This window comes from Macaca mulatta, chromosome 3 (assembly GCF_049350105.2).
Source record: "Macaca mulatta isolate MMU2019108-1 chromosome 3, T2T-MMU8v2.0, whole genome shotgun sequence".
Lineage (NCBI taxonomy): Eukaryota > Metazoa > Chordata > Mammalia > Primates > Cercopithecidae > Macaca > Macaca mulatta.
Window position 1 is genome coordinate 4,882,185 of NC_133408.1, and position 25,565 is coordinate 4,907,749.

At 50.4% G+C, this 25,565-nt stretch overlaps 1 protein-coding gene across 14 annotated transcripts in view; it reads left to right on the plus strand.

Annotated features, from left to right (window-relative positions):
* The window catches only part of LOC106997229 (uncharacterized), a 56,577-nt gene that overhangs the window by 22,480 nt on the left and 8,532 nt on the right, over positions 1-25,565 (plus strand). For 3 of the 14 annotated variants that reach the window (XM_077995702.1, XM_077995705.1, XM_077995703.1), the window contains 5 exons: positions 344-1,011; positions 2,388-2,494; positions 9,090-9,203; positions 9,383-9,503; positions 17,598-18,007. In XM_077995702.1, coding sequence (XP_077851828.1) covers positions 966-1,011; positions 2,388-2,494; positions 9,090-9,203; positions 9,383-9,391 — 276 coding nt within the window. In that variant the 5' untranslated portion in view covers positions 344-965 and the 3' untranslated portion in view covers positions 9,392-9,503; positions 17,598-18,007. Of the gene's footprint in view, positions 1-319; positions 1,012-2,369; positions 2,495-9,089; positions 9,204-9,382; positions 10,670-17,597; positions 18,008-25,565 lie in introns of those variants that run through there. The other 11 variants (XM_077995697.1, XM_077995698.1, XM_077995692.1 and 8 more) reach the window with 10 other exon arrangements.

Genomic DNA, 25,565 nt, shown 5'->3' on the forward strand with positions numbered 1-25,565 from the left:
TTATCTGAGATTCCTTATGAAACAGAGTTCCATCAAAGCCAATTTGAAAAGCTTATGTGAAACATGATTATTCTTGCTGTGCTATATACAAGTAATCAGGTCAAGAATAATAAGACTGAAGTTTATTCTGCAAACAAATTAGTCCTGTCATATTTGTTTTCAACAAAAATGAGGACTACAGAGAGAAAAATTATGTTTCAAAAATTATAGTACCTACTATTAGATTCTAGTCTAATAGTACCTACTATCAGATTATAGTCTCCTCAGTTGTTTCTAAGTTTTGTCTGCATTTTATACTAACCCTGCTTATTCCCATGAGCCAACCAGTGACCTCTGCCTGCAGCTAAGAAGAAACAAAAGGGATTGGCCATCAAGCTCCAGATGATCCTCAGTGAGTGATATCATCCTCTCAATATTCAAGAGATTCCTTTCTACATAGGACCCCTAGACTGCCATCAGTGAGGCAGGAAGGAGGCAAAATCCTGCCCCTGTCTGCCTTGGACTTGGATAGACACTGCTTTCACCAATCCTTGGAGTCACCCTCCTACCCTGTCAGCTAGCAAGAGGCCAAGACCCAGAGAACCACCACTGCCCCTTTGTCAGTGGGAAGCAGTCACAGAAGACTGACCTTCATCCATTTCTTGCAAAGATTTGTAGTCTTGGGCTGTTGAGGGGGAAAAGGTGACAGGCACAAGTGGGGCAGGAGAGGGCTCTCCCCCTTCCCCTAGGAATGTCAGGTGATGGTCCAGCAATTATCACATTGCGTGTCTGAAATGGATAAATTGGCAGCTGGCACCAGGTAGAGTCCATTTCCTGATGCTCCACACCTGTTGCAGTAAAGTGTTCATTGAATGCAAGCACCAGGGAGAAGCAACTTCCTGGCCATGTGCATTAAGAGACAAAATGGTGGACTGTGACCTTCAAGGGGCACACCACAGGAAAAGGGAAGAAAGTCTCAGAGGGGCATGCCTACAACTTCCTCATCACACTGTGTGTGCTTACCTCCCAAAGGTAAGGAGGGCACTGTGCATGCGGGCAGCCCACCCAAAGGGAAGAACCATGGGAAAGGGGCCAGCCTGGAAAGTCCTAGGATCATGGTTAAACACTGCACTTGACCTTCATGTGTCCACTTGGGTCTCTTCCAAGTGTATTTTTCTTTCTTTCCTGTTCTAAAGCCTTTTAAAAGAAACTTCCATTCCTGCTCTGAAAGTTGCCTCAGTGTCTTTTTCTGCCTTGCGCCCCTCAGTCTAATTCTTTCTTCTGAGGAGGCAAGAATTGATGTTGCTGCAGACCCGTAAGGATTCACTGCTAGTAACTCGGATACTTCTACTGGTAACATATTTGGTACCATGAGACTTGGATATTTCCACCCCTGATAGGACCACAGCATACAAAAGAAAAGTTGATAGGATTGTGTAAGTTGAAATGTTTAAACAGGCTTTATGCAAAGCTGTTGTGACTCCTTTGCCAAAATGTTTTATGAAAGTGGGTCTAGTATCTAACTGTGGGGCATTTCTCCTGCTTAGTACTATAAAACTGAAGGCACGTAGATCCACCCTTTGAGCTATGTTAATTGGAAATGCTAAATGGGAATGTGAAAGGAAAATAATCTTGGGACCCCAAATTCATTAAGCTAAAGGGAAAAGTCAAGCTGGGAACTGCTTAGAGCAAACCTGCCTCCCAGTATATTCAAAGTCATCCCTTTGCTCACTGAGATAAGTGCATATCTGATTGCTTCCATTGGAAAGGCTAATCAGAAACTCAAAAGAATGCAACCACTTGTCTCTTATCTACTGATGACCTGGAAGCCCCCTCCCCGCTTTAAGTTGTCCCACCTTTATGGACTGAACCAATGTACATCTTACATATATTGATTGATGTGTCATGTCTCTCTAATATGTATAAAACCAAGCTGTGCCCCAACCAGCTTGGGCACATGTTGTCAGGACTTCCTGGGGCTGTGTCATGGGCACATGTCTTTAACTTTGGTAAAATAAACATCCCAAATTGCCTGAGACCCATTTCAGATATTTGGAGTTCACAGGAACTAGTACGATTGCCAGAACCCACAGAGTGTAGTGTAGAAGTTGGAGTGCTGGTTGAGACACATTCTCCATTTGACAGCCCTTTGTGGAGTGTTTACAGGGGTTTATGGCAAAAGCCTGTGAGCACCTCCCAACTACAGCCACAAGTTTCTGGACTAGAGAATTCTACCTAAGGGCATTTATTGCCTTGCTATGGGACGTTAACTGAAGATACCCCATTCTAATGAAATAATGGTGCCTAAGAGTTCCATGGCAAGATGAAAATGGTTTACATAAAATCTTGCTACCTGGGGAGTGTGAGGAGGAGATACTCACGGACAGTAGGCCTCTTCTTTTCCCTAGGACTGACTCTGGAACTGCATGAGGAGCTGCTGGATTCAACAGTGACTGACGAACAGCTCTCACCTGATGCACAAAGACCTGCTTGGCTTGCAGATGGCAGCTCCAAGGTGAGCAAAAAGACATATTGTTTGGAAAACTGCTCTGATTGAAGAAGAGTCAAGAAAACTTTTCTCTTTTGAGCTATTGATAGCTTACAATGATTGAGTAAAGTGTATTTTTTTTTTTGAGACTGAGTCTTGCTCTATTGCCCAGGCTGGAGTGCAGTGGTGAGATCTCAGCTCACTGCAACTTCTGCTTCCCGGGTTCAAGTGATTCTCATGCCTCAGCCTCCTGAGTAGCTGGGATTACAGGCATCTGCCACCACACCTGGCTAAATTTTGTATTTCTAGTAGAGATCTAGTAGAGATGGGGTTTCACCATGTTGGCCAGGCTGGTCTCGAACTCCTGACCTCAAATGATTCACCTGCCTCGGCCTCCAAAGTGCTGGAATTAAAGGCATAAGCCACCATGCCTGGCTGAGTAAAGTGTATTTTTGTGAGCAAAATTTATCCCTCTCTCTGTTTTAGTTATCCAAAACTTGAAAATCATTTGTGAGTATTCCTATTTTATGGCAACATAGTTATTTGCATAAGTTCAGTAAGAATCTGCTTTCTTACTGAACAGGACACAATTAGAGACACTGGTCATTTTATTAAGGCTTTGGTTGGAATAGCATATTTTGAGACATGACAGGACTGAGAAACTGAGGTTGACTTTGGAGCCAACAACAAGGCCCTTGGAAGGACTGGCGTGGTGCCTTTGTCTAAGTGGTTCCCTTACAAGGTTTCCCACCTATGGTAAGTAAAGAATGTCACTTTCTAACAGGTCCAGGAAACTCAAGCTATCTTGGGACCTCAAGAAGAGGGTGATTTGCACAGGGATTCTAAGCACAGTGTGATGTCAAATCCTCAGCTCGGCTTCTGGCCTCAAGACTTTTAAAAAGTTGAATCCACAATTCCTTATAAAAGTTCCAGCAAAACAAACTTAAAAGGAACTTATAGAGTTGGTCATTTGCTACATTCTATGCAAATAACCAGGCCAAGTATTGTTGCGGGAATCAGGAGGATGAGAGAGACCTCAGGGTAAAGCAGGAGGATGTTTATTGAGTGCACTCAGATCCAGTGGACTTAACATCTGGAAAACTGGGCCCAGAACAAAGACAGCACTTGACTTTTGTACACGCTTCATGAAAAGGGGGTGGGCTAGCTTGAAGCAGGCTCACAGCAGTGTGAAAGCAGGGATACAGAGGCAGGACAAAGACAGTTAATCAAATTGTAACAGGTTCATAACTCAGGATTACACATGACCGTTGCCAAACAACCTAGATGTCTGTTATCCAGGTTTTGCTCCAAAGAGTCTTACACTGGTTTATCTCATAACCTTCAGTATGGTGCCCAGACAGCTGTAGTTCAGGCATGCTCAGGCTTCTCATGACCTTCACTGTACTTCTGAGATAAAACAGAATACTTGAAGTTACTAGTTACAGAGAACAAGAATTTATAAACTCATACTATAAACGAAAGGAAAATGTGTTTTTCTCCTCCTTATGTTGAGGGAGTTCTGGGAGAGTCTCCAGAGCACATTCCTTTGTGTCCTAGCTTCTCAGATAGTGTTTATTAAGACTTTTCCTGGGTCTGGGTCTTGCCTGCTACTGCCTTTGGGATGAGTCAGCCTAATACAGGAAAGCTTAATTCTCTTTCTTTTAATTTTATTTTTCTTTCTTTCTTTAATTTCCCACTTCAGTATAATGTGGCGAGAGTTTATTATGCAAATAAATTGGTCCTAATATAATTTATCCTTGACAGAGATGAGGAAACTGGAGAGATAATATTTATTTATTTATTTATTTATTTATGGGATGGCATCTTGCTCTGTTGGACAGGCTGGAGTGCTGTGGTGCAATCTTGGCTCACTGCAACCTCTGCCTCCCAGGTTCAAGCTACTGGAGAGAGAAAAATTTAGATTCTAGCCCTGACCATTCATTGTGTTTGAGTTTTTATTATTTGTCTACAACCTGGGCTAATCCTGGATTATTTCTTGGCTATAAGAAGTCTTTGAGAAAGAACCAGATTTTGGCTGGGTGTGGTGGCTCACACCTGTAATCCCAGCACTCTGGGAAGCCGAGGCGGGTGGATCACATCAGATCGTGAGTTTGAGACCAGCTTGGCCAACATGGTGAAAACCTGTCTCTACTAAAAATACAGAAATTAGCCAGGCATGGTGACACATGCCTGTAATCCCAACTACTTGGGAGGCTGAGGTAGGAGAATCGCTTGAACCCAGGGGGCGGAGGTTGCAGTGAGCTGAGATCATGTCATTGCACTCCAGCCTGTGCAACAAGAGCAAAACTCTATCTCAAAACAAGCAAGCAAATAAAAACAGACAAAAAAACCCCCCAGGTTTTAATTTTCTTCATGATGCTTTTAGTTGGCTTCTTAATGGGATAAGTTCTTTTTCATTGTTCTGGCACACAAATTCTTATTTGATTGTAAATCCTGTGTGCAAATTATTAATGTTATGTATTTCTCATTGACTTCTTCTGAGAAAACCAAGGTCTTGGTATTCTGAAGACTAGAGATGATTCAGCAGGTCCTGTGAATCCCCCCCATTTAGAATCCTGCTGGGCTGTTTTCTGTTGCCAGTGCACTGCTATTAAAACAATACCATACCAAATGCCCTCCCTCAAGGCTCAGGGACCATCGTGGAAGAGGAGGGCACCTTAGATTGTAAGAGCTGGATTGGGGGGCGGAGTATGGAGGCCATGGCAACTCCATCATGGAAGATAATCAGCCATGCTGGCTTCTGATTAACCACAGTTCCAGGAAGGCCTCTAAGATTTCCAGTTTATCTACTGTTCCTTGCCTAAGAGCAGGTGCTATAAATCCTGCCCTTAGGTCAGACAACGTGGATGTTATCATACTTCAGTTGTCTCATACATCCCTTCTGAATCACATATACTCCTCCTCTATGGTATATAAGCCCTGGGTAAGGGGGTGATGGGTGGATCCAGGGGGAATCCACCATCTAGTCTCACCACCCGAGACACAAACATGAAGCCACCTTTGCAAAAATTATAACAGAAAATTATGGCAGTGAAGGAAATCTGATCTGGCCAACCCCCATCTTGCCTTTTGACTTCAAGCTGCCTTTAATTATTCCTGGGCTTGGGTCAAGCTCACTCTGGGAGACATTTATAGTTTAAGTGATAATAGCCTCTTCTCAAAACTCAGTTGTCTTTGTAAAGCTAATGAGAGACCACCAGGTTAGGAGGATAGAGAAGCCTGTAGACAGAGACGATTGCCAGCCACTATTCTGGAGGTCACAAGATATGCAACTTCTCCAATTACTCCTGCAGATAGCATCACTATTGCAGAACCCAAGATTGGCCTTTGAGGTATCATTTCAGGGTTTTTTGCATGTCTAACACTGATAGCTCCACCTGGCCCCACTCACTGATGGCTCTACCTGAACCCACCAACCACTCCTGTGGTCCCACCCAGAGGCAATTCAGCGTGCAGGAGAACCATTTCCCACACCCCTATTATTGCACCTACAACCAATCAGCGGCAAGCACCCATTGCCTAACCACCCCAAATCCTTCCCCCAAAGCTTTTCTTTTCTTTTCTTTTTTCTTTCCCTTCCCTTCCCTTCCTCTTCCCTCCTTCTTCCCTTCCTCTTCCCTTCCTCTTCCCTTCCTCTTCCCTTCCTCTTCCCTTCCTCTTCCCTTCCTTTCCCTTCCTCTTCCCTTCTTCTTCCCTTCCCTTCCTCTTCCCTTCCCTTCCTCTTCTCTTCCCTTCCTCTTCTCTTCTCTTCTTTTTTCTTTTTCTTTTTCTTTTCGAGATAGTCTCCCCCTGTCACTCAGGCTGGAGTGCAGTGGCATGATCTTGGCTCACTGCAACTTCCACCTTCCGGGTTTAAGTGATTCTCCTGCCTCAGCCTCCCCAGTAGCTGGAATTACAGGCGCACGCCACCACACCTGGCTATTTTTGTATTCTTAGTAGAGATGGGGTTTTATCATGTTGGCCAGGCTGGTCTCAAACTTCTGACCTCAAGTGATCTGCCCCCTTGGCCTCCCAAAGTGCTGGGATTACAGGTATGAGCCACTGCATCTGGCCCCAAACTATCTTTGAAAAATCCAACCCCCACATTCTCAGGGAGGCTGATGTAAGTAATAATAAAACGCAGTCTTCTGCTTAGCAGGCTCTATGTGTGTAAAACTCTCGATTGCAATTCCCCTGCCTCGATTAATTGGCTCTACCTGAGCAGCAGGCAAAATAAACCCACTGGGTGGTTATAGACATGGTTTCTCTTCATGAGTTCCTATTAAATGTTTCTTTCTGAGAAACTGGATTTGGCAACCTGTTTCTTCTGCCTCTCAGCTTCCTTGGATTCTGGGGTAGGTTTGCATAGACCTGCCCACCACAGAACAATGGCTCAATAAGGTCTTGTACTAGTAATTAAGTTTTCCACAAGGTAAATGTTCTTCCTTATCTTCCTACGTCTCAGTCTCCTTGATGAAGCCCTTTCAGAGGGCAGTCCTGTATGCACAGAATTGTCATGGCAGATGGCAGAGAGGAAGCAATCTCTTCTTCCAAGGCTTTAGAAGGGGGCTTCCTGGCGTGGGTATACTATGTGAGGCCCCAGACCGACCAGATGGTTACAGTCTATGGGAAGTCCTGGAGGTCTCACCATGGACCAAAGGCACATGACATGCATTGGCAAGAAAAGCACCAGCTTCACTGTCAGTGGTGGTCTCCTGGGTAGGCCAGGGCTCGCTGTAGGAAAGTCCATCAGAACAGCTCACTGAGGGCAATAGAGATAAAAGGACACCAGAACAATAGAGGCCAGTGCTGTGAAAGCAGGCTTGTGCCGCTCCAGATTCTCATGTTGAAACGCTAACCCCTAAGGTAGTGGCATTAGGACCAGGGGCCTTTGGGAGGTGATTAGGTCATGGGAGTGGAGCCCTCAAGAATGGCATTAGAGGCCCCATAGAGAGACCCCTCACCCTCTTTCTACCATGTGAGGCCACAGCAAGAAGGCACCATCTTTGAGCCAGAAAGTGGGCCTTCACCAAATCTGCTTTGATCTTGCCAGAACTGTGAGGCATAGACTTGTGTGGGTTTTTGTGTTTTGTTTTGAGACGGAGTCTCACTCTGTCACCAGGCTAGAGGACAATGCTGTGATCTCGGATCACTGTAACCTCCACCTTCCAGGTTCAAGTGATTCTCCTGCCTCAGCCTCCCGAGTAGCTGGGATTACAGGTGCCTGCCACCATGCCCAGCTAATTTTTGTATTTTTAGTAGAGACGGGGTTTCACCATGTTGGCCAGGCTGGTCTCGAACTCCTGACCTCAGGTGATCCACTTGCCTTGGCCTCCCAAAGTGGTGGGATTACAGGCATGAGCCACCGTGCCTGGTCCACTTGTGTTGTTTATAAGCCTACAGTATTCTGTCATAGCAGCCCACGGCGACTAAGACACCTGGGGTCAGTGCTTAACTGTCAGAAGACCAATGGGTGTAGTTATTGCAGGGAGCAGAAAGGTCAGAGTGGCAGCCAAATGGGCCCGACCTGCAGAGTTTATGAAGATGGTTAATAGAATGTAGCACCCTTAGAGACAAAATATATGTGGAGGCAACAAGGGTGCTACTCAGCTGGACCCATCAGAAGCAAACAAGGACAGATGACCTAGGAGATAAGGACAGAGACCCTATTAAAAAGTCACAACCTCTGCTCAGTTTCTGGACCTGAGCCAGTTTCCAGGTCTGATCTGTTGACTAAAGAGAAGGCTGAGTGCTTGGGAGAAAGGACCACACAACACTACAGCAAGTGAACTTGATAATAATTTTCCCATTCCTTCCCCAAAGAGAACTACAGCCATTTGTATGGGCAATTTATATATCGGGGAGAGGGGAATATCCAAATATTCTAAGGACAGCTAGATATGGTTAGAGTTGACATTGATATCTAAAGACTCAAAATGTCATCACTGCCCCCCTTTTGAAGATGGGGTACACCAGAGACAGGTAATAGAGTCTTGGCAAGGACTGTCTTGCAATGGGCTCACTGGGTCCAGGACTCTCACTCCCCGCATGGCCATGTCCCTGGTTCCCACATTATAATTAATGTAGACAAACTTTGACAGTTGGTACTTTGAGTCTCAGCCTATGGGGTAAGAATAGTCATCGTGGGGAATGGCAAATGGAAGCCTCTGAAAATGCCCCCACCCCTGGCTAAGATAGGAAATGAGAAACAATATTGCATCTCTAGGTGAGGGGAGTGGTGGAAATCAGTTTTATTCTTTTTTTTTTTGGAGGTGGAGTCTTGCTCTGTCACCCAGGCTGGAGTGCAGTGGCGCAGTCTCAGCTCACTGCAACCTGCAACCTCTGTCTCCAGGTTCAAGAGATTCTCCTGCTTCAGACTCCCGAGTAGCTGGCATTATAGGTGCCTGCTACCACGCCCAGCTAATTTTTGCATTTTTAGTAGAGATGGGTTTCACCATGTTGGACCAGGCTAGACCCCAACTCCTGACGTCAGGCAATCCGCCTGCCTCAGCCTCCCGAAGTGCTGGGATTACAGGTGTGAGCCACCATGCCCAGCCCTCAGTTTTAAGGAGCTGAAGGATGGGGGTGGTGGTCTTTGATATATCTCTATTTAATTTACCAGGCTGGCTTCTGCAGAAACAGAAGACTCCTGGAGGAAGAGAGTGAACTTCAGCAAGTTGCACCAAGGAGAATCCACAGCGGCAGCTGCCCTGCCAGGCACGGGATCTCAGTCAAGGTGGGTCAACACAGCCTCAGGTGTGTGCTCTGCCCCACTGAGATGGCGAGTGCATTCTTTTCTATTCTTATGAGGAAAGAGCATCAGAAAGAGCCTGCATTCGCATAGGATGAATAACAGTGGACCCTGGCTTTGCCTCAGGGTTACGTGCTAATAACCCATGTGTTCTATGCCCTAAGGAAGCCTAGAGAGAGCTGGACAAGCTGGACATCCCAAAGAGCATGACACTGGCCCACCACATTGATTACATTGCACTGGTCGGGTGCTAACCAAGAAGTGGCTAACACACTGCGAGTCTTGGTAAGATGTCTGAGTGCCTGCAGCTGGCAGACAAATCCTACGAACATTCTGGGAGCTGCCACTAATAACACTCTTGCCGGGGAGGTCCCATAACCAGGAGCATACGGGACCTCCCGTCCACAGCAAAGAGCCAATTATTGTATCTTGCATCTCCCCCGACCAAGAGAGACAGAAAATGCCAGTACACCTTCTGCAGGCAGCACATCCCACACCCGTGAAGACCACTCCAGTCTATGTACCATTGATACGAGAAGCTGTCGGCCTTCACTGAGCCTGTAGCAGGTCGAGGCTGCAGTGCGGGCAGCCCTGTGACTCAGGCCCTGCAGCTGATCAGACACTGTGTTATGAGAGGTATCAGACGTGGGAAAGCAATGCTGTGTGTTTATGGCAAGCCCCTATGCCAGAATCGCAGTGCAGGCCCCTGGGATGCGGGAACAAAGCCATGCCACCTGCGGGAGAGGATTCTGCAAAACATTCTGAAAAGTCCCTGCTGATGTGCTCCTGGGGTCTGGGGGGATGGAATACCTGGTTGTGCACGTGGACCTGCTCAGATGAGCTGGATTCTGTCACGCCCCTGGGTCATGAGGTTGGGGACTCAGAAATAACCCATTACAGGTGGGAGGGTGTGTATGGCAGCAGCAGAAGCAGGAGCAGGAGGCCAAGCAGTGGCAGTTGCCCAGTACCCTGCCACGTTCCACAGCAGTCCTCAGAGCCCCAGTGGAGGAACCTTCCGGTGAACTGAGGAGGGAGGGACAAGTCTGGCCTTAGTTCATGGAGGTGTCTGCTCTGCCTGTGGGACCAGCCCAAATCACCCAGCTGCCATACTCCAGTCTCACCAGGCTGCCCTTTCAAGAGCGTGATATGGTTTGGCTCTGTGTCCCCACCCAAATCTCATCTTGAACTGTGATCCCCAGGTGAGGAGGGTGAGACCTGGTGGGAAGTGATTGGATCATGGGGGCGGTTTCCCCCACGCTGTTCTGGTGATAGTGAGGGAGTTCTCATGAGATCTGATGGTTTTATAAGTGCCTGGCAATTCCCCTTGTCTCTCTCACCCACCACCACATAAGACGTGCCTGCTTCCCCTTCCGCCATGATTGTAAGTTTCCTGAGGTGTCACCAGCCATGCAGAACTGTGAGTCAATGAAACTTCTTTTCTTTATAAATTACCCAGTCTTGGGTAGTATCTTTATAGCAATGTGAGAACGGACTAACACAGAGGGTGATGAAGGAACGTTCTCCCAGTGGTCATCCCCTCTGTGTAAGTGGCTGTGAGGTTAGAAGATCTCTGAATCCATGGGCAATGGCCAATGACTTTGCCAGCTGAGCCCAGAATGGGAGTGATGTGGAGAGTGGGGATGGGCAGTCGGGGCTGAGGCATGGGGTGGACATGGAGGAGTGGGCAGAAGGTGCAAAGATCTGTATGTAATAGGCAGCTGCTCCCAGAAAGCACTCGCCACAGAGGAGGCCTGAACAACCCCTAGGGAAGGTCAGGCATGGCTGTCTGGGCCAAGTGTGATGGGCTGGTTCTCTCTCTCCATGGGGGCCCAAGGCTGCCATCCTCTCTCCCTGTGCCATCCTCTGCTGCCTCTTTCCCATGGCCCTTGACCCCAAGGGAACTTCCCAATGAGCCTTCTGCCTACTAGGCTCCGAATCAGTCTGTTTGCTGGGGATCCGCCTGCTGTACTGCCACCCTTCCAGAGTAGAGAAACCAGAAGTAACTGAGCAGCGCTGACGTCATATGGCCATCCCAAGGTCAAGCTTCTTCCCCTCACGTATGAAGTTCATTCTTTCCCTCCCACCTGAAGTTCCTTCCAGTCCTGCCCGTAGTACTACGGCTGCCCTGGTGATCTAGGTGGTCTCTCCATTGTGGGTGGTGCCCAGTGGTCCTCAGTGGGTCTGGACAGTCCCTTTCTAGACTGAAGACCTATGAAATGGAAAGACAAGTAATTTACTTCTCCTGCCCGTTTACTATGAAATGTGGGAGCAGAGAGAATAGCAACCAGCCCCATTCAGAGAGGGGCAGAGTGGCAAGCACATGGCAATCGTGGAGTGCAGCCAGCCTGAGGTCCCAGTGTGGTGGAGGATGCTCCTTGCTGTGGCCCCAGCTCTCCTCCCTAGGCAGGCCCCAGTCCATGTTCTCAGTGGCAGTGGCTGGCCCTTCCTTTGCTCTGTCCCCTGGGCCACCTGCATCTCAGGCACTGGAGAGTTCCCACTTTCTCAGTCTCTCTGCCACTCCTCAAAGAATGGGAGCCCCGAGTTATTCTTAAGTTCTCAATCAATCACAAATACAGTCCGTGATTCACCCACTGGGGCAAATGTATTTGTAACCCCCACATCAATACTCAGGGCACTCCAGGTCACTGGACACACACAGGGGGGTGAAGTTTCAGACATGGGATGTGCATGTTCCAGCTGAGGCTGGACACTGTGATGTTCTGCCTTCTTGTTCTAGCTCATCCTGTAAACATGGGTCTTTCCATGGTCTCCTTAGTGACATTCTTTTTTTTTTTTTTTTGGTGGTTTTGCTAAGTTGGCCCAAGCATAGTGCTGAAGTGGTCCTAAGCACAGGGAAGCTGGCTGCCATGCGTCAGACAGAGAAAAACGGCGTCTTAGAGAAAGCTTCGATGTTAGTGAGTCAACAATATTACACAGGTGTCTTTAAACAGAAACACATAAAACAGGATTGGGTGTGGATGGATGAACATTTAGTGACCAGAGCTCTCAGGAACCGTAACCCTGTCTTTCTCCTAGGAGCATGACTCATTCATCTCTAATTCCATGTTCACAGTGGCTTTTCAGAACATGAACTGCTGCAGACAATGATAATTGACGGTTTTCTTCTAGGTTTATAGGTTCTTGGGTGTTACCATCCTCTTAAAAATGTTGTTTGTTCAGCTTCTTCTGAAATTATGGAGAGAGACGATGGCAGGCCTCTCGAGGCGACAGAGCTTACACGGGAACGCCATACCCTTTATCTGTTTTTCCCAAGCCATTGTGTTCACCTGACATGATTCACTTCTGTCCACTCAGACACTGTAATATTATTTTATATATAAAAAATATATTAAGTGGGCCGGGCGCGGTGACTCATGCCTGTAATTCCAGCATTTTGGGAGGCCGAGACGGGCGGATCACGAGGTCAGGAGATCGAGACCATCCTGGCTAACACGGTGAAACCCCGTCTCTATTAAGAAATACAAAAAACTAGCCGGGCGAGGTGGTGGCGGCGCCTGTAGTCCCAGCTACTCGGGAGGCTGAGGCAGGAGAATGGCGTGAACCCGGGAGGCGGAGCTTGCAGTGAGCTGAGATCCGGCCACTGCACTCCAGCCTGGGTGACAGAGCGAGACTCCGTCTCAAAAAAAAAAAAAAAAAATATATATATATATATATATTAAGTGGACAAAACTCCATATATATGTATATACATATATGTATATGTATAATATGTACACATACGGCTTACATATATGCATATATGTATGTATGTACATATATATGGGGTTTGTCCACAGTTCCTGGGTCATAACTCCCACAGCCCTTGTTACAACAAAGTCTCTCTCCCTGACCTTCTTCTGCCCTCTTTTTGCCTGCTTTGGGCAGGTGGAACCCTAACCTGCCCTGGGTCATAAGCTCCTCATTCCAGAGGGGGTCCCGCCCCACACCCTGGAGGAGGGAACGCTGCCCAGAAAAGCCAAGAAGAATGTGGCCAGACAGCCTCGCTGGGTTTAGACCATATCCCTTTGGGCCAGTCACATTTCTACATGGTTGTCAATCACGCCCACCCCGTGAGTCTCCATGAAAGGCCCAAGAGGACAGGGCTCTTCAGGATGGCTGAACACTGACCATGCGGAGGTTCCTGGAGGGTGGCCCCTGGGGAGGGCATGGAAGCTCCGCACCCCTTCCCCCATACTTTGCCCTACGTGTTTCTTCATCTGTATCTTTTGCAATGTCCTTAATAACAAACTGGCAAACACAGGTGTTTCCCTGAGTTGTATAAGCTGCCCCAGCAAATTAATCGAACCCAAAGAGGGGTTGTGGGACCCTGATTTATAGCCATTTGGTCAGAAGTTCCAGAGGCCCAGGCTTGCAACTGGTGTCTGAGGTGGGAGAGGGGCAGTCTTGGGGACGGAGCCCTCATCCTGTGGGATACAAGCTCTCTCCAGGTAGGCAGAGTCAGGATGGAATTACAGGACACCCAGCCAGTGTCTGCTGTAGCGCTGACTGCTTGCTTGCTGGTGGGGATAAATCTCCACATATTTTGGCGTCACAGAAGCCTTCTGTGTTGATTGTTGTAGTTGTGTGAGAGCAGAGAAAAAAAAATTTGAGTTTTTTCTTAAGAGGCGTGGTGGAAGTGGATGTGAGGCTATGCCTTGATTTCCCTCTTGAAGATGCTGAGCTTTCGTGGCAGCTGTTGCTTCAGGCATCTTTCTATTTTACCATTTTGCTGTTGGTATATGAGGAGCTTCTGTCTAGTCCTTCACGTTCCTGAACTGAACTCTCCATTCCCTTTCATCCTGGCTTACAAACCACACAATTACTTGCTGTGTGCCTCGTTTCCTTATAATATCTTTCTAACGCAATCCAAAGGCAACCAACACTCATTACTACTAACATCGTTTCCAGGCCCCTCCTCCGGAGCTGCGATTTTGTTAGGTGTAAGGTCGGTTTCCCACAGCGTCACAGGCACAGTGTTGTACATAAGCCACCTCTGCCCACCAAGCACCACCCCTGCCTCCCCATGGCCATCCTGTCACATTGGTTACCCAGTTACTGGGGGGCTACTGGGCTGGGGGACTGCCTCATGCCTCACACTGCCACGCCTGGACCAGGCTCACTGAGCAGCCGATGTGTCGGACGTTGCCAGTCCCCATGGCCGAGGGGAAAGGGCTCTGCCACATGACCCGTGCCCAGCCCAGAAGGTTCACGTGTCAAAATGTTGGCCAACATAGTAGGAGGCTGGGAGCGGAATAGCTGCAGGAGCCTAGAAGGGGCAAAAATTGGAAATACTTGGCAGAAAGCATTAGTGACTGTTACAGAGGACGACAGAGATGGGGCATTCTTAGAGGACTTGAGGGGACAGGCCTGCTTGATCTGTGCCCCAGGGTGAGGGAGACTGAGCCCTGCAGCACGGGCCAGCAAGGTGGTCTGGAGGGCAAACACCATCCCTCTGTCCTGCCCTGCCCCACTCCACTGTGCAGGGTGGTGTCTGGATGGTGGCAACTCTCAGCTCACGGGCTGCAGCAAGCTTTGGCATGGACACGGTCATCGACCTGAGAGGCCTCAGCGTTCCCTCCAGCACCCCGCTCCAACGATCCCAATTCAGGCGGGAGTCCTGGATCTCGGCTTCAGAGTAGTTTGGGAGCCCTGGACGTGCTGAGCCCGGCCTGCTTCCCACGCTTTGCTTGCAAATGGCTGGGGAGGCTTCGGAAGAGAGCTGGATCTTTCCTGCAGGGTGACGGCGGTGCCATCAACTTGCCGCCGAGTTGAAGGCCCTCCAGGAGTTCCCTATCCTAACCGAATCCCACCCCAGCTCCTCTGAGTCATTGGCGCTGGGTGGTTTTCTTGCATTTCGTATAATTTGGAGGCACGGATTTATCGTTTCCCCCACTCGGCAGTCTGGAGACATTTTTTTTTTCATTTCATACTGCAGTTTCTAAAAATAACGTTAGTGGTAACTTAAATTTCTTACTCATTTCTCTCCTCCTTCAGTATGAGGCGAGGGGATTTATAGAGGCCTGCTGCTGAGGGGACCCCAGGGGACAGAGCACCTGTGGCTTGTTCCTCTCACAAGGGTCCACCCTCCTGCCTCATCCCGGTGGCATGCATGTGATCACCTGGGAACAGTCCAGGCGGGGCTCGTTCCCCCCTGCAATGCCACCAGGCACAACCAGCATCCCCAGGGCTCTGATCGGGCCCTGATCCCGGGGGCTGCGCTGTGCGAAGTCACATGGCCTGTCGGGGCGTCAGTGGCTTTGTTTGTCTGGAAAGTGGAGAAACTGGCGATCTTCGTCCATAGAACAGGAGGCTGGACAAGTGGCTGTGTAACACAGCAGCATTGTTTGGGTGTGATGGTATGATGCAATAATTTGCTTAAAAACACAACCAGGCTGGGCGTGGTGGCTCATGCCTGTAATCCCAGCACTTTGGGAGGCCGAGGCGGGCAGATTACTTGAGGCCAGGAGTTCGAGACCAGCCTGGCCAACATCATGAGACCAACATTGTGAAACCCCATGTCTACAAAAATTAGCCAGACATGGCGGTGTGAGCCTGTAATTCCAGCTGCTCGGGAGGCTGAGGCAGGAGCATCTCTTGAACCTGGGAGGCAAATGTTGCAGTGAGCCGAGATGGTGCCACCACACTCCAGCCTGGCTGACAGAGTGAGACACTGGCTCAAAAAAAAAAAAAAGCAAATCATGTGAGATAAAATGACGGCTTCCCTGGGGGGCTAGATTTGAGGCAGGAAAGGCAGCCTATTGATAACTGTCGAGGCTGGGGATGGGATGTGGAGCTTATTAAGCTGTCTATTTTTATGTACCCATGAGAACTCCCATAGTAAGAAAACGTGAAAACAAAATCATAAAACGAAATCACAAGGAAGGCTGGTTTGTTGCAGCCTTTTTTGGGTTGGAGTTGGGTGAATCTGGGCTTCCCAACAAGCTCGAGGAAAGGACAAAGGTCGGACTTGTGGCCTGGGTCCTGGCCCTGAGTTTGGACTCTAGTGAGGTTTGGCTCCCACCCCTGAGCCGTGGATGTGGCGGCTGGGTCCCGACCCTGGGCAGCCACAGCGTGGTGTGGGGAGCTGAAGCAGGTCATCCTCTGTGAGGCTGTTTCTCCACTTTTTACTAAAAGGCGGGGACAGTGAGGCCTCACAAGAAGTGCTGGGAGGAGTGGGTGGCGGATGGGTGGGGAGAGGGTGCTCCATGAATGTCCTCTTGCCCCCATCCTTTCTCCTCAGCCAGCCCCTGTCCCTGGACCCCCCACTCCTGCCCTCCCCTTCTATCCTAAAGCCCAGGCTGGCTCTGGATACATTTGATTTCTGGTTCCTCGTTAAATGTGACAAGTGAAGCCAGAGGACCCTCTGACACCCAGGACTGAGTGCAGCGCCGGGAGGGGCTTGCCGGGGTGGTGGAGGGGGCAGTGTGGCCCGGCTGGGGCAGGGTGGGGCACGGGGCCAGGGTCTCCTGAGCTCTGGATATTTGAGCTGCGGACCGGACAGGATACGCTCCTCCACGGGAAGGCCTCAGTGAGCCGGGGCTGGGGGGCCCTCTTGTGGCAACAGAGGGCCTGGGTTCTATGTACCAAAGCAAAACCAAAACGTGGGAGCGGCCTTTCACGAGCCCAGGCAGACGCAGCTCACCGGTCCCCCGAGGCCACCAGCCCAGCAGGCTTCAGGGAGCCTGGATCTGCAGGCGGTGGCCGAGGCCATGGTACAGCCCACCCAGCGTCCACCCTGCGGTCTGCCGCGATGGCCAAGGTCTTAAGAGTACTGATGAGAGGTGCCCTCCCAGGTGCCAAAAGGAACTTCTGCAGATACTGTTCCTGGCAATTGCAGGGCTCCTGGCAATCGAAGCACAGGTGAGTGCAGACATAGGCTGCCTTTACGAAAGGCACAGAGCCACGGCCAGAACCCCTCGGTCTGGTCTCCACGGCCACTTTTGGGGCCTTGGGTTCCTTATCTGTCACGTGGCCTCTGAAGCTGCTGTCGGCTCTAAATTGTGATTATTGGCCCAAAGTTGAACCCGTTACTGTTCTCTGAGAAGTGGCTTTCCTTCTGGTCCTCCTATTTCTGTCTCTTCTCACTTACTACAATTTTCCAGTGGCACCTCCCTCCAACCCCTTCAGTGCCCATTGTCAGAGTCACACCCTAGGGCTCATCATTGGCCACGCCCGCCCTGTCTCCAGAACCTCGGCTCCCAGGACCTCACCCACCTCCCATCTGTCCAGATCAGCCCCCAGCGAGTCTTCCAGCCACGGGGCCCACTGATTCCCCACTCGCACCATCATCCACCTCTTCACCAGCCTGAGACCAGGCTTGGGTTTCCTGGGTCACTAGCCTCACCTCTCCTTTCACGGTCCTGTCCCTTGTCTCTACAGCCTGACTAGTATGGAAAACCCTGATCCTGGTGAAATCGGCGAAATCAGTGACCCTCTGTGGCCTGTGCTGCTGAACTTCCTTCCTGGACCTCCTCCAGGGTCTGGAATGGCCTTCCCGAGATCTGCAGGGTTCACTCCGTCACGCCCTTATCCCGTCCTCGAAGACGACCATCAATACACAATCATACAGCCCCCGCTCCTGCCCCCGGACTGTTGACTGTTCCTTTGTTAGTCGTCTATTGCTCCCCTCAGACGACTCCACGGGGCCGATTTGGCTTTCCCTGTTTATTACTGTGTGTGTCCCTGCGCTTATTCTCAGGGCTTGGCGATACGAGTGTGCTGAATGAACGGACGAGCAAATGAGTGCCGCTCTTCTACCATCAGATTTGGAATCACGGCTCTGGATTTGGGTAAATTTTACAACACCAGGCACCCGAGAGGTGCCTTCATGGGGCTGGCCGCGGAGTAGGCCGTTCTGAAGGCAGAGCTTCTAGAGCTGGTGACCTTGCTGTCCCTAAGGCTGTGGTAGGATGCCGGGCTCACACAGAGTGGCAGCAGCAACTCTTGGGAAAATGTGCTCAAAATACAACTGTCCCAGGAAGAAACAGCCCCGGAATAGAGTGTTTACGTTCTTTCTGTACTCGCCTTGATTTTTAAAATAACTTAATTACTTCTGATTTTAAAGATAAGACAGGTCCCTGTAAAACAGGTAGACGATGCAGAAAGATGATGCATCCTCCAGGTTCAGCCAGAGCAACAGTACCAGTCGGAGATCACACACACACACACACGTGCACGCACAGCTACGCATGCACACACAATGCACACACACACCTACCTATGCATGCACACACGCATGCACACGGATGCACACACATGCATGCACATACACACATGCACGCACGCACGCACACGTGCACATGGATGCACACAGGCACACACGTATGCACACACACATGCACACGCATGGACACACAAATGCACACAGGCACACACACGCACACACACATGCACGTGTGCACACACAGATTCATTTCAAGGAACCGCCTTATGCAACTGTGGCGGTTGGCTGGGCAAGTCTGAAATCCAGGGCAGGCATCAGGCTGGAAACTCTCAGGCCGGAGCCGAGGCTGAGTCCACCAGTGGAATTTCTCCTTCCTGGGGGAGGCCTCAGTTTTGCTCTCAAGCCCTTCAACTGACTGGACCAGGCCCACCCAAGTTATGGAGGATAAATCTCCATTAGTTAAAGTTGATGGATTCACGGTGTTAAGCACATTTATGAAATGCCTTCAGGACAACACCCTAAGTCGTGTTCACTTGAATAACTGGGTACTAAGGCCTGGCCATGAGGATGCACAAAACTAACCCTCACAGACGTGAATGGAGCTCAGAAGGTACTGACACAAATTAGTTAGAAAGGGACAAATGGCCCAGTAGGACAGTGGGCAAAGGCTGTAGAGAGGAGACACAGCGGAGGGGATCCACATGGCCCACCTGCAGAGAGGTGCTTAGCACACCAGGTAAAGTCAGTTAAAACCCCCGGGCTAGAATGCCGTTTCCTCAAAAGGGCTGTTTCCGGAGTGCTGGTGACATTTAATTTCCTGCCCGGGAGAGCGGGTGCACGGGTGTACAGTCACAGTTAGTTATTAAACTGTGTGTCAAGGCTCTCAGGACCCTGGGGTCAGGCTCTGGGTTCTCAGTAAGCGAGTAGGGGGACCACAGTGCTGGCGCTGGACCCTCGGGGTCTGACCACACAGACTGTGGAGGCGTCCTGCAGCCTCACCCCCCTGAGCAGGCTGCCTGCCTCTCAGGTGTCCACCAAAGTACCCCGTGCTTGTGACGCGGCGCCTTCAAGTCACACTGGTGATTGCTGCTGCTGCCCAAATCCGCTAGCCAGGCCAGAGGCACCTTTGGCAAGGCACGTCTGGGCCAGGATGAGCGGCAAGTTTCAGGCCATACGCTTATTTTGCCTCAAAGCAGTCATATTAGTCTAAGGCAGTCCGTCTGAATTCCAGGGAATTCCTGCACACTCACACACACGTGAGTGCCTCAGCCCTAGGGGAGCCATTTGGTGCTATCAGGAAGCATCAATAAAATACCCAAAGAGAAGACAAGGAGAAAGAATGACTAGGCCAAGGCTAGTGAGGCCTCTGGATTGAAAAGGCAAGAGGAAAATGCAGGTGTAGATATAAATAGGGCGGCAAGCTTGATGCAGGTAAGAGGAAATGCATGTGTGGATATAAACAGGGCAGGAGGCTTGATGCAGGTAAGAGGAAACGCATGCGTAGGTATAAACAGGGCAGGAGGCTTGATGCAGGTAAGAGGAAAACGCATGCATGGATGTAAACAGGACAGGAGGCTTGATGCAGGTAAAGGGAAACAGATGCGTAGGTATAAACACGGCAGAGGCTTGATGCAGGTAAGAGGAAAACGCATGCGTAGGCATAAACAGGGCAGGAGGCTTGATGCAGGTAAGAGGAAATGCATGTGTGGATATAAACAGGGCGGCAGGCTTGATGCAGGTAAGAGGAAAACGCATGCGTGGATGTAAATAGGGCAGGAGGCTTGATGCAGGTAAAGGGAAACAGATGGGTAGGTATAAACAGGGCAGGAGGCTTGATGCAGGTAAGAGGAAACAGATGGGTAGGTATAAACAGGGCAGGAGGCTTGATGCAGGTAAGAGGAAAACGCATGCGTGGATATAAACAGGGCGGCAGGCTTGATGCAGGTAAGAGGAAAACGTATGCGTGGATGTAAACAGGGCGGCAGGCTTGATGCCGGTACCTGCTTCTCAGTTCTGTCCTGTGGCTACTCGGCCCTGACACTGGTCAACGCGCTGAGCTCAGCACTGCTTTTCCCCACGGCTTCTCCTCAGGTGCTGACTGCAAGGGGCAGAACGAGTAAGGTCCTTCCCACGGGGTCCCCTTCCCTTCCTGCGTCTCGGGCCTGTTTCCCGGAAAGCTGTTTATTCCCCCCGCTGACTAAGTGGTGCCGAAAGCGTCTGAGGGACTAAACTCCTCTTGGGGCTTATTGTGAGCTGGTGGAGACGAGGCGTTTCCACCCTTTACCCATCCCTTCTACTCATGGGACTTTCCCAGCAGCTCCAAGGGCAGCCAAGGCCCTGGCTAAGGTTTCTGTCCTTACCAGAAGTAAATACAAAGAAATGCTGGTAACTTGCTGAGACACAGAAAGTGTGATGAGAGTCAGACATGCTGCACCCTCCTGCCCCAGGAGGCTGGGGTGACTCCTTCCCGTCTGTGGACGTGTGGGGACACACTGTGAGAGCCCCAAGTCTTTGCTGCCAATAGCAGGTGGACGAGGAAGGGGTTGTGAGGATGTGGAAAAAGTGGAGGAAGAAAGATTTATTGAAAGCTGGTGCAAAAGGGGAAGAGAGGCCAATGCAGACCCAACCGTGCCCTGCCTGCCGGGGCCCCTGCTCTGGCCTGGTGGCTTCTGGACGTGACAGCCCAGCCATGGTCCTGCTGGACCTTTGTTTCCTGGGAGACTTCTTGGAGGCCTGGTCCCTGGTCCATAAGGACGCATAATTCTCAAGCCATGTTTCCATTTGAGAAATGCTAATGGTGAGTGTGGGCTCCTTCCTTTTCTTTCTTTCTTTCCTTTCTTTCTTTTTTTGAGATGGACTCTTGCTCTGTCACCCAGGCTGGAGTGCAGTGGCGCGAACCTCCGCCTCCCAGGTTCAAGCAATTCTCCTGCCTCAGCCTCCCAAGTAGCTGGGACTACAGGTGCCTGCCACCACGCCCGACTAATTTTTACTATTTTTTAGTAGAGACAGGATTTCGCACTGTTAGCCAGGATGGTCTCGATCTCCTGACCTAGTGATCCACCTGCTCTGGCCTCCCAAAGTGCTGGGATTGCAGACATGAACCACTGCACCTGGTCCCTTGTGTCTCTTTAATGAATGAATGGATTAGCATGGAAGGAGAAGTAGGGTCTATTTTTCACCTGGCTCTAGAATTTTAGTGCTCACAGGCACCCTGGAGCCAGTCTCCTTGAAAACTCTCATTTTAAATGGAGGGGAAGGGGAGCGATCACTTACCAGTTTCGAGTGATCTTCTGGGGTGATAAGACGTGTTGACCTGGAGAGAGCTGGTGGCTGCACAACACTGTGAATGCCCCAAACGCCACCAACTGTATGCTTTGAAATGATTAGTTGTATGTTATGTGAACGTCACCTCAGTTTCAAAAAAAAAAAAATAATAATAATGCCCTTGAGACCGGGAGAGTCTGCTCCCCCAGAGCCACTAGCTCCTCCTGTTGGGGTCCAGGACGTCTGGGTGTGGCTGCTGCTGCACCGCGGGGTGCAGGGACTCCTTAAACGCACATGCCGTTTTTCTGCATCTCCACTCCAAGTTCCTTTTAGAGGAAGGCAGGGTGTGGATTTTAACAGTAACAGAATGTCCAGTGCCTGCCTCATTTTAGAATTTCAAAGAGACAGAACCGTCTCGGTTATTACCAAGTTGAGGAAGAAGGGAATGGAATATTCAGGATCAAGATGCCTTCAAAGTCCATGTTCACTGTTGGCCCAAATGACACGTGACATCCACTCACCGATCCTGTTTTGGTCAAAAATTGGCCTGGCTGGTTGGGTGTGGTGGTTGATGTCTGTAATCCCATCACTTTGGGAGGTCAAGGCAGGCGGATCATGAGGTCAGGAGTTCGAGATCAGCCTGGCCAACATGGTGAAATCCTGTCTCTTCTTAAAATACAAAAATTAGCTGGGTGTGGTGGCAGGTGCCTGTAATCCCAGCTACACGGGAGGCTGAGGGATGAGAACTGCTTGAACCCAGGAGGCGGAGGTTGCGGTGAGCTGAGATCGTGCCACTGCACTCCAGCCTGGTGACAGAGCGAGACTCCATCTCAAAAAAAAAAAAAAAAAAAAGTGGCTGAGGGCGTGTAAAGAAACATAAAAATCACAGAATGCCCAAACTTCTTACGCCAAAGGGAAGGTTAAGCCTGGAGTCTGGGTCATGCAACACTGCGTCCGTATGGACAGCTGTCACTAGCAGGATGCATCAGCCAGGTCCCCACAGAAAGGTGGAGCCCACAGCCATCTCCAAGGGCCCCCACAGATCTTTCATCAGTACATTCTTTGCTGGCCTCCCATAAACAAGGACATGCCAATCATAACTTTAGGTGTGCAATCTAAGTCCAGCTCCTAAAACGAGAGTCTGTTCCATTCCATGCTGATAATGTCCTCTAAGGGCTTGTCCTCCCAGTGGCAGGCCAAAGACAAGACGAGATCAAGTGTTCCTCCACCTCCCCAGAGAAGTCTGCAAAATGGATTCCTCCTTTACTCCCTTTTCCTCTTTAAATATTTACCTTATGTGAAATGCAGATTTACTGGGTGCTCACAAGAATGTCACCATTCACCTTACCTCAATGTCTAAATACCACACCTCTTGAAAGCCTCTTTAGAAAAACAGCCACAGATGTGTCTGTGGCTTGCATTTTTCCTGGACATGCGCTAAAGCTGGCAGAATAGACCTCGGTTGACTGAGATATTTGCCTCGATCGCCTCTTTCAGTTTCCAGGCCTGACCATTGTTAAGGGTGTCCCGGAGGGTGTCAGGGACCCATTCCAAAGATCAAGAAATTCTCAACTGGAAAGGGCTCCCCTGCCTTCCACCCTCCCCCACTGTCCTTCCCAGCAGCCCAGGGTGCCGCCCACCCTGACTGTCTCTGACGATGGCACATGCCCCTGCCCTCCATGGACTTTCCCAGCTGCCTGGGATGTGCCCTGCTGTGCCCCTGCATCCCACTTGCCCAGGGATGATGCTTCAGGGTGGCTTGTGACTGGCTCAGCAATGATGGACTCTCCTGGGAGGGTCAGGCCCTGGCGTCCTGCCCTGGGTGCCAGAGACACTGCCTGCGTTCAGCAGCTGGAGTTAAATTCCAGCTCCCAAGCGGTGTGACGGGGAACATGCTGCACTTGGCCACCGCTACAGGTGGCCCATGCCCCACATCATCCCCATGTCCGGAGCTCACAGGCCCCCTTGGGAAGGGGCCAGCAACAAGAGCTGGCTTCAGAATGAGCAAGCAGCTCAGGACTGCATTCTCCAGAGGCCCTTGGATCTGTTCTCAGGCGCAGGGCACGTTGGAACGTATGGGACAGGGAAGCCTGCGTGGTGGCAGTTAACCCAGACTCAGTGAGGGGCACCGCCAGATTCCAAATGCACCATTGCTCCTCCCGACTCAGGCCCCTGGGGTCTCCCAGCCAGGCCTTCAGTTCCCGCTTCCATCCTGGATGAGGTGTCATTCTGGGGGGCCACAGGGCACATGGCCAGTGCAGTCACCAGGCACCTGTGCCCCGAAGGGTCACGTGGGTTGAGTGCCCCACCGTGGCTGTGGAGATTCTGAGAAGTGCTCTCTTTGCGTCTGTGGTTTGTAAGGGAAGTCCAGGGGACAATGGAGCCGGCACTGAGGGACTGGAACCTTGGCTCTTATGTGATTCTGACTCCACCACCTCCCCAGGAGGGGCCTAGGTTGTGCTCCCACCCTGGGAAGTGACCTGCCTACTGCCTGTGGTCTCTGGTGGCCCTGACAGCTGCCCCTGCCTTGGCAGCCAGTGCTACAGCCTCTTCTATTGCCCTCCAGGGACCTGGGGTGTCCTGTGCAGAGACTGTGGGTCAATGCAGAGCCTTGGGAAGGGAGGTGGCCTGGTGCATCGGAGCCCTGTGGGGGACAGCCTGGGTGCCTTGTGGGCACAGCCTGAAAGGGACACAGTGCCCTCGCACCTGCTTCTCACCTGGCCCAGCTGTGCTTTGCTGAGGTGAGACCGGAGTGGTCCTGTGGCCATTTAGCAGAGTGGTTTTTATGTCTGTTGAATTGAATGATAAAAAATCAGGGCTCATTTTTTTTCAGTTCATAGTTTATGAAGCAACTTAGTTTTCTTGGATTTTACAAGCTGGTAATAGGAAGGCTGGCTCTGGTCTGACTGAGACGCACAGTACAGGAGCCACCAGGCACCTGTACTCCCGGCAGCTCTTGGACTGTGAGGTGCATTCACTGAAGTGAGCTTCCAGGAGTAGTTTTTCCTGCCTACAGACAGGCTGGAGAGCTGGAGTCCCACCTTGAGCTCTTTCACTGGCCCTGTTGCCAGCTTGTGTTTCCATCATCTGGCATTTTTGTCAACATGAATAGGAGAGTCTTAGTGATGTGCACTAAGTGCACACGTGCGTGACGGGCAGAGCCACGCCTCCACACGAAGGCAGGTGCACACGTGCGTGACGGGCAGAGCCACGCCTCCACACGAAGGCAGGTGCACACGTGCGTGACGGGCAGAGCCACGCCTCCACACGACGGCAGGTGCACATGTGCGTGACGGGCAGAGCCACGCCTCCACACGACAGCGGGTGCACACGTGTGTGACGGGCAGAGCCACGCCTCCACACGATGGCAGGTGCACGTGTGACAGGCAGAGCCACGCCTCCACACGATGGCAGGTGCACACGTGCGTGATGGGTAGAGCCACGCTTCCACATGATGGCAAGTGTGTGTGTGTCTCAGAGCTGGATGTTTGCAGATGGAGAAGACCCCAGCTCAAATGAGGATGTATTTTTATATTGAAATCATGTACTTTTTTCCTTAAAAGTCATGATGAAATCTTCCATTGATGAATCAAGGTGAATTTCCGCTAAATTGCTTTAAAAAAAATAGCTGTGTGTATACTCTTCATTTTAAAAAAAGGATCGACTCTCCATTTCCAAAGGCATTCTCGGGGTTTAGTTTAGAGGGTTCAGAAATGGGAAATTGCTTTTCCTTTGTGAGTTGTGGGAGATTTTCTTCCAGTACTTTAGTTCACTGAGATGGGGAAACAGCGATGGCCACCTCAAGGCTGCTGTGCTGAACAGTGGCTGGTGGCTATGGGGTGAGGAGGGTCTGCTCCGGCCCACCCGTCCTGGGCCTCTGACTAGATGAGGCCTCAGAGGGCACAGTTCTGGGGAGGCAG